This window comes from Lactuca virosa, chromosome 9, assembly GCF_052849685.1.
Source record: "Lactuca virosa cultivar CGN04683 chromosome 9, Lactuca_virosa_CGN04683_v6, whole genome shotgun sequence".
Lineage (NCBI taxonomy): Eukaryota > Viridiplantae > Streptophyta > Magnoliopsida > Asterales > Asteraceae > Lactuca > Lactuca virosa.
The window spans coordinates 201,052,503-201,061,432 of record NC_136434.1 but is presented as its reverse complement, the minus strand read 5'-3'; the positions used below and the strand labels follow the sequence as shown (position 1 = coordinate 201,061,432).

The window sequence follows — 8,930 nt, the reverse complement described above, 5'->3', positions numbered from 1 at the left end:
AATAGGTAGATTTTCTCGGGTGTTATATCCTGTTATTACTTATTATGAAGCTCAGACGTGGGTTATGAAAATTGTAATATGTTCTTTAAACAACACTTGATCGCTTCTTTCTTTTCTCTAAAATATATAAATTAAAGCTGAATGTTTATTTACAACCACGTTAGCCGTATTCGAACGATAAAAATTATCTAAATGTTATGTGCAACATATAGTTTTAGTAGACCACACATACAAACGTTACATGTACATCAACCCTTTTTTAACTTCTTCTATATGGTGTTCTTAAGTCCAAGACCAAACCAGAATACAAAATCTTGTAGTGTTTAATGTAAACATGTATCACAATTATAAATATTTTTTATTTTTATTATCAAATGACAAAAAATAATAAAGTGAAACAGGAGAATTTGTACGAAAATGAAAAAATAAAAAGATTAAATCACCCAACTTTATTGCACATTAATGTAAAACATCGGTTGATGAACACTCAACAACTGAACATCAATTAAAGAAAAATAAACAATACAACTTAAAATAAACAATACAAAGAAATTGATCAACAAAACCATCAAGATTTAAACACAATCATGAAACCCTTCAAATATTATGTTAAATTAAAAATCATCAATTAATCAAACACAAAGCAATGATCATCGTCACAAGTGATGCAGTTATGGTACCGGAAACAACTGCTGTTGCGGATGATGGTGTTGCGGATGGTGCTGGTGTCGGTGGTGGTGGATTCAAGTCCGCCGGATTACTTCCAACTGGAGTGGCTGAGCTTCCTCCGGTAGGTGCAGAAGCAGGCGGAGTCAAAACAGGAGTTGCAGTTGGTGGGGGTGTAACAGGAGATGCCGGAGCCGGTGGAAGAGGTGCTGGAGCAGGCGGAGGTGAAGGTGGCGATTGGATTCTAATATGTAAAACTACCACATCAACCTTCTGACCTTGTTCACAGTTGGATTTATTACCAGTAATGAAGTAATTAGGTCCCCCATGTTCAAGTCTGTAATTCGTATCACCACCATCGAGCTTCTCAATGGGATCATCAACATTGCAGTTTTCATAATCATCTTTATCAACCACCAAAACGGAATCCGTCGCATCATCATACTTGAAATCTGCAAACAGTCAAAAACACATCAAAAACCGAAATCAAGACAATAAAAATGAAGTCGAACAAGAAAAAGAGACGTACGTAGGGTGTCATTGACCATAAACCTCAATCTTCCAGCCCATGCAACGTAGCTTTCTGCAGGGTTTAACGTCCAGCCATCTTCCTCACCAACTTCCAAGGTGACAGCTTGTGAAGAACATACGAAAGTGATGAACAAGGCCACTAAAAACCAGAGGGATATCTGAGACGCCATGAGCTCAGAGAAAATTGGAGTCAAAATGGAGTTATGTGGCAGAGTGTGATGAGTTATGGTCACTATTAAAAGACCACAGGATTACACTTTTTAAACTTAACGATAAGATATTGTATTAGCTAGAAAGAGACTTAAAGGTATGAATATGGTAAGTCCCCCCCACCGACACCTGATTTAGTTGTCATGGTAAATACATGAAGGATGGGGTAAGGTTGACATTTACCATTTTGATCCAAGTCAAAAAGGCTGTGTACGTAAGGTAGATAGGAGTGCATGCATTAAAGTAGTGAAGTAAGACGCAAGTGTACAAAGTGAAACACAAACTTTAAAGAAAAGGTGTTTTTATAAGGTGAAGCAAAAAAGACGTTGTGTGAAATAGATATGGGTATGGAGGTATGGTCATCGGTGGAAAAATGATTTCGTTTACTTACTAGGCCTATACATAGTTTGTGGCCCAATAAAATGTTCAAATGTACACTTCTTTGGGCCAGCTCAAAAGTAATGGGCTTAAATATTTATTGTAACAACAAAAATGTTCGATAACAAAAAAATTCTCAAACTACAAACTATTATTATCTTCTACGGTTCTACCAGTTTTCATCTTCAGAAAAAAAAAATCAACCACAACTTAACTCACTACCAGAAAAAGGGAAATACAATAAAGTTGTATATGATAATATAATACGGTTGGTGAACGATATTCTATAAGGAGTGTATTAGGTTTAATCATATTGTGTTCTACTTAAGAGATCTGATTGGTACACAACAATTTTTCTTCGTGTGTGTATATATATATATATATATATATATATATATATATATATATATATATATATATATATATATATATATATATATATATATGGTTTAAAAATATAGGATTATACAACTCTATTAAACATAAATTATTGTGTATGGAGAAAAAATTATTTGTAAAAACACTATTTCACATTGCAAAAGCAATACACTACCTCCAGGTTGCACGAAAGGAACTGACATCTCATCGGAATAGGAAGTGAATCCGCTCATCTATGTGTTAGATGTCGGCATTTCCCCTCTTAGCATACAGCATTCATGAGGTCAACAAGCAAGTCAAAATGTCAAACACGAGTTAAATTCAAAAGAAAACGATGAAAAAATAAAAACCAAACAACATAACCAAAAAAATGTTGGCATCAAACTGTCATATTACAAAAAATATAAAACAAATAATTAAATAATTAAAAAATTAAGGAAATTTACTTAAACTTCAAAACGGGTCCTTCATTTGCAGATGCATCTAGTTCATGTTTTACTTTTTCTAAACCTTTGATGATGACCTCAATTTCTTCTGCTAATAACTTCAATTGTATATGCACGAAAGGTCTTTGATCTATCGTTTTATTTTACATAAAGAAATAACTTTTTTTATAAACTAAGGTATAAAATATAAATGTGAACCTTCCTTGCAGACTTTGAGGCTAACAATATCCACATAAAAATCGAAAAGGCAGATGATTTGGTAGCAAGAACATATAAAACGATTGAAATTTATGCAAAAAGGACTTGTACGGAATCTATAAGTAGAAATAGTAATGTTGGGAAGTGAATTTTACCAAAGTAGTGCATTAAAGTCACTCGCAAGGGACTTCTGAAAAGGCTTTATTTATTCCTACCCCAACTCCACTTATCTCTACCCTCTAATCATTTTTCCAATCATTGTATTTACTAATCATTTTACTTTTTTTTACTAATCATTACTACTTTTAATTATTTTAATAATTAAATTATGATTAATAGTTATTATTAATAGTTTTTTAATATATAATTAGTTAATATTTATAAACCTATTTATTAAAATGTTATTTTTTTATTTGGTTTAATTATAGATAACTTATTTATATTATTTCATTAAAAGATACATAAATATTTATAAATCTATTTACTAAAATATTTTTTATATTTTTAATTCTATAAAGTATGATATATATATATATATATATATATATATATATATATATATATATATATATATATATATATATATATATATATATATATATATATGTCATCTTTTTTTTTTATTAGCAAATATAATTTTTTTACTTTATCTAGGTTATCTTTTTTTTTTTGTTACGATAACAATTTTTTTTAACTTATTGTGCCTCACATATATAATGAATTTAAAAATTTACCTTTACTAATAAACATCATTAAAAATATAAAACATATGGTATGAAAATGTTAGTTGACAGCGACCAAATGGGAGTTAAGCCACCAAATGGGAGTTAATCGTGCCACCTTAGCAACCAAAAAATTATATAGTACTAGTAAACATTATTAAAACATATGAGTTTGATATATTTTAAAAGAAAAATAAATTATATGTTTAAAAAAATCTATAAAAATATTGGTTGGTATATCTTAAATATAATTTGTTTTTTCTTTAGCGGGACAAACAAAATAATTTTTGGCTATAAGCAAACTATAACCCAATTCACTTATCAAACTTCGATGACCAATATTGTTGTGACAATATTAAAGATTAAATAATAAAAAATATATATTTAACTCGCCGTCGTTGTAGTTATTTTGAAGACCAAGATTAGAATATTTGAAAAAAATCCAAGCGAAACACTAGGAAATAGGAAAGTGTAGGAAACGACATTTATCTATTAAAAAATAACAATAACTAAACTAAAAAAAATGATTTTTATGAAATTTATCCAATAATATTATATCAAACAAAAAACGAGTAGATATATCTTTTATATTATATTTTTATATATATTTAAAAATAATTAATAAAACTATTTACCTAAACAATAATTATTACTTTTACTTAAAAATAAAGAAGAGGAGAGAGAAACACTTTTACACGGAAAATGATGTCAGATTCTAATTATTTTTACCTAAAAAGTAATGATTGAGAGGGTATGGTAATAAAAAAAGGGTAGGAATAACATATCCCTCTGAAAAATGCATATTAAAATATATATAAAAACGTGTTTTTGATATTTTTTCATAATTACATAATAATGGTTTGGAATTAATGAGGACGGAAACTTTCGTAAGAAACCCACACTACTACAAAAAGGCACAAAAAACCCGGTTAAATCAATGAAAAAACCCGGTTTTCAACCGGGTCTTATGAGCAACAAGTCTTATGTGAAAAACGAAATAAAACCCGGTTCTAAAACCGGGTCCTTTCAGGCTTAAAAGAACATGGTTTCTAATAAAAAACCGGGACATTTAAGGATATTAGAGCCCGATTCTAGCTCATAAAACCGAGTTTTCTCTTCCAAGTCCAACCTCTTTTGTACCATTATATATCTTGGTTCTGATGTATGCAACTGGGTTCTAACTTGCAGCCTTAAGTCCAATCTTGTTTGACTATATAGCCATGTTTGTATTATACCAGGTCCTTTTATTAATTTTTTCTTAATATTTTTTTTCAAAATCTAAAAACTAGGTAACATTACCATAACAGCTCTTAGAGTCATATCTTTGTTGCATTCAACAAGAAGCACAAGCAATGTATATATGAATAAGAATTATTGTAACCCAACCATAATAAACATAGATAATAACAATATCAAAGAAATAGCATGTATGTGACAAAAAAATAGTTGCTTTGGAAATTTTCACTACATAACACTTGCATAAGTGTTAAAGAAATAACATCCATATTCTATTGTAGAGGTATTGTCCCAACATCAAGTATAGGAGCTATATCATCTATCCTATGTCATCAATTATAGTAGCTCTATCATCTATCCTAAAGTAACGAATTTTCCATCACTACAAGAGACTTGAACTTAAACAATTTCAAGAGCATGGTACTCTTCTACTACATGAAATTACATCATAATGGCATGTTAAAGCACTCTCAAATGATACGAAAGGTATTGCCAACTTGGTTGATGCAAAGAAAGAAAAATGTCAACAATCATTAAACTAAAAATATGATGTTGGAAAGATAAATAACTAACCATATATGCACTTTTAGAAGGTCGTATCTCATATAATTATAAAGAAACTCGCTAGCCCACATAACAAATAAAATTAAAACTATTGATTGACGAAACAGAGCTAACTGCAGTAAAACAAAATGAAAAGCTATTTGGAAAGTACTCGCTCTACATGAAAATCCATATTTCTATTCATCACAAAATGGAACATCCATCTCATTAAATAATGTCCACTCTTGGAAATGTTGAGTTGTTGGTTGCATTAAAATTGTAATAGAAATTGAACATTAATTAGAGAAATGAAACTACAACATCTATTTGTTTGGATATACAATGAAATGAATTATCTCAACAAGCATCCATCCAATTGGAGTTGATATATCTTTTCATACCTCAAGAAAACCTTAAAAATATATAAGGCAATAGTAGGCCTAGTCAGGATGGATTCTTATTAAGCTCCTTACTCAAAATCACTCTCACTTTTTACCTGTCCATAGATGTAACAAACACAGTTAAAACATTGCTGATTTGACACAAAAAAATGAATCTTACCAAGAAAAGAGCTAAACTGATGCTTACCAAGAGAGGGACATAATTAATGCTTACCAAGAGAGGGACATAAACGAAGCAATTTTGACACAAAAACCGTATGATCCTTCAAACTATGTGAATTACAAGATGAAATAGTGAATTCAAGTTGTTTTTAGAGTGTAATTAAAAAGCCATAAAGAAAAAAAAAATGTCCATGTTTGGAGTATTTTGTGTGTAGTAAAGAAGCCAAGCTTCAAACTTTAGCCTTCAGTATTCATTATTTTTTTCTATAAAGAATACCTAGTACTTATGCTTACATTGTTGGAATCCTAAGTCAAGTAGGACTTGGAGACCAAGTAAGAATGGGATTTTAAGCAAGTCGGTTTTAGATCCCTAATCTTGTTCTACAAGTCGGTAGAATATAGGTCTATATATACGTTGTTTTTAGATTGAGTTATGATCATTGAGAGACATTGTAAACATTGTGAGTTTGAGTGATTTTCTCATAATAATCAAAGAGTTTTTTTGGTTAATTGTGTTTACATATTCTAAACTTGAATTGGTATCAGAGTCAAGAACAAGGGCTTTGAGATAGATTTACTTACCTGTTGACGAGCCAAGTCAACATGTCGGATAGAGAAGGAGGATGAGGAGCTGCTCCGGTGAGGATGAAGGAGATTGGATCAACTTCTGTTCAATGTCCTATGCTCACGTCGACAAATTACACGGTTTGGTCAATAAGAATGAAGGTTGTATTGAAGATTCATAAGGCTTGGGAAATAATTGAACCAGGAACTATAAAAAATCAAGACAAAGATGATTTAGCAATGGATTTGATTTACCAATCAATACCTGAAAATCTTATAATCCAAATCGGTGAACAAGAATTATCTACGGGACTTTAGGATGCAATCAAATCAAGGCATATTGGGGCTGACCGTGTGAAGGAGGCAGAATTACAAACCTTAATGTCGGAATTTGATCGGCTCAAGATGTCGGAGTCCGAATCAATTGATTTATACGCCGGAAAGTTGTCCGGTATCACCTTAAAATCAGCAGCCCTCGGAGAAACCATCGACGAATCCAAGTTGGTTAAGAAGTTTCTAAATAACCTACCCCGATCGAAGTTCATCCAAATTGTAGCATCACTTAAACAGATATTGGATCTAAAATCTGTTGGCTTTGAGGATGTAGTGGGACAACTTAAGGCTTACGAGGAAAGGATTAAGGAGGAGGACGACAACGGAGGGGCTCAGGCGAGAGCGATGTTCACGAAATTGGCGTCAGGCAGAGGTGGTGCGTCGTCTGGCGGTGGTTAATCATCGGGGTATCAGCGAGAGGGAAAAGTTAACTGGAAGGGGACTGATGGCTCGAGTGGGTTTAACTAGGGAGTTGGGTGGAGCGGGTCATCAAACGGGTTAGGCCCAAGTGGTTGAAGCAAGGCAAATCTGGAAAATCCAATAATTCCAAACAGGCCCAAGGTGGGAGGCCCAATTCCAATTCTAACCCGAGCCGTCAACCAAAAAAGGACCCATCCAAAATTATTTGTTACAGATGCGATAAACTGGGTTAATTCGCGTCCAAATGTCCGGACCGACTCCAAAAATTCCAAGAAAATAATTTTGCCGAATATGACGATGCCGATGAGACCGTGTTTCTACACGATACCATATTTTTGAACGAAGAGAAGGTGATACCGTCTCGATACGACTCACGAGACATCGATGTGTGGTATTTAGAAAACAGGGTAAGTAACCATATGAAGGGAAATCGATCGTTTTTCTCCAAACTTGATGAAGGTATAGTCGGGAGGGTTTAATTCGGTGATAATTCTTATATAAGAATTAAGGGGAAAGGTTCTATCCCTTTCCAAGGAATGTCGGGGAAACAACAATTGATGACGGAGATTTATTTCATACCAGATTTGAAGAATAATATAATTAGTCTCGGACAAGCAACCAAAGTCGGGTGTGACATCCGGATGAAAGACAATTACTTGACGATGCATGCTGCTGATAATTTCCTATTAATGAAAGTACAAATAACTCCAAACCGCATTTATAAAATAAAATTACAAATTGGAGTACCTATTTGCCTTCATTCGAGACTAAGTGAAGATACGTGGCGATGGAATGCAAGACTTGGCCACATCAATTTCGAGTCAATGAAAAAGATGTCCAAGAAGGGTCGAGTTAAAGGGTTACCCCAATTTGATCATGAGAATCAGTTGTGTGAATCTTGCTTGGTGGGCAAGCAAACAACAAAGTCATTCCCGACTATGACGACATACAAAGCAAAACGACCATTGGAATTAGTTCACGGTGATTTATGCGGTCCGATCAAGCCGGCAACCAAGTGTCAAAATCGGTATGTTTTTACACTAATTGATGATTTTTCACGATTTATGTCAATTTATCTCATAAAAGAGAAGAGTTAGGCATTTACGCACTTCAAAAAATCCAAAGCTTTGGCAGAGAATGAAATCAGAATGTCTTTGAAAGTTTTTAGAAGTGATTGAGGAGGTGAGTTTACTTCTCTCGGGTTTAATACATTTTGTGATCAAAACGGAGTCAAACGCCACCTTACCGTTCCATACTCTCCACAACAAAACGAAATTGTGGAACGAAGAAACCGAACATTAATGGACATGACACAAAGTATAATGAAGGCAATGCATGTTCCAAACTACTTATGGAGAGAAGTGGTAAATCACTCTACAAATCTAATTAATCGTGTTTACACAAGAGTCCTTAGTGATACAACTCCATACAAAAAGTTATATAAAAGAAAACCGAATTCAGAAAATGTTCGTATATTTGAGTGTCTAGCACATTCAAAAGTTGAACCGATAAATCTAAAGAAGTTGGATGCAAGATCAAGACCACTATTGCATGTTGGTTCCCAATTGGGTACGAAAGCTTATCAGTTATTTAACCCGACAACAGAAAAAATAATCGTGAGTCGAGATGTTATTTTTGATGAAACCAAATGGTGGGATTGGGTTAAAGAAGCAATAACCGACAATGAAGAACTGGGCTCATTCTTAATACCATGGAACTACCTAGAAGACCAGGCAAACAAC

General features: G+C 32.9%; 1 protein-coding gene and 1 long non-coding RNA gene across 4 annotated transcripts; both read right to left on the bottom strand.

The window, feature by feature from the left end:
* Positions 1-426: 426 nt before the first annotated feature.
* LOC145141217 (early nodulin-like protein 13) lies at positions 427-1,437 on the bottom strand. Its single transcript, XM_079074530.1, has 2 exons — positions 1,196-1,437; positions 427-1,118 (listed from the first exon to the last, which is right to left on the bottom strand). The coding sequence occupies exons 1-2, from the start codon at positions 1,365-1,367 to the stop codon at positions 625-627; spliced, it is 666 nt and encodes a 221-aa protein (XP_078930656.1). The 5' UTR covers positions 1,368-1,437; the 3' UTR covers positions 427-624.
* A 4,011-nt stretch (positions 1,438-5,448) lies between these two features.
* Positions 5,449-7,290, bottom strand: LOC145135686 (uncharacterized). Of its 3 annotated transcripts, none has more exons than XR_013719963.1 (3): positions 6,813-7,211; positions 5,897-6,643; positions 5,449-5,804 (listed from the first exon to the last, which is right to left on the bottom strand). It is a non-coding gene; the product is annotated as an uncharacterized LOC145135686 (long non-coding RNA). The 3 variants fall into 3 exon arrangements; XR_013719964.1 differs by having other exon boundaries at positions 5,449-5,979; positions 6,454-6,643; positions 6,813-7,209; XR_013719962.1 differs by having other exon boundaries at positions 5,449-6,643; positions 6,813-7,290.
* Between the last annotated feature and the right edge of the window lie 1,640 nt (positions 7,291-8,930).

Coding starts and splice junctions, on each gene's coding strand:
- LOC145141217 (XM_079074530.1), bottom strand. CDS start 1,367: ATGGCGTCTCAGATATCCCTCTGGTTTTTAGTGGCCTTGTTCATCACT. Junction 1,119..1,195: donor TATGGTCAATGACACCCTAC/GTACGTCTCTTT, acceptor GACTGTTTGCAG/ATTTCAAGTATGATGATGCG.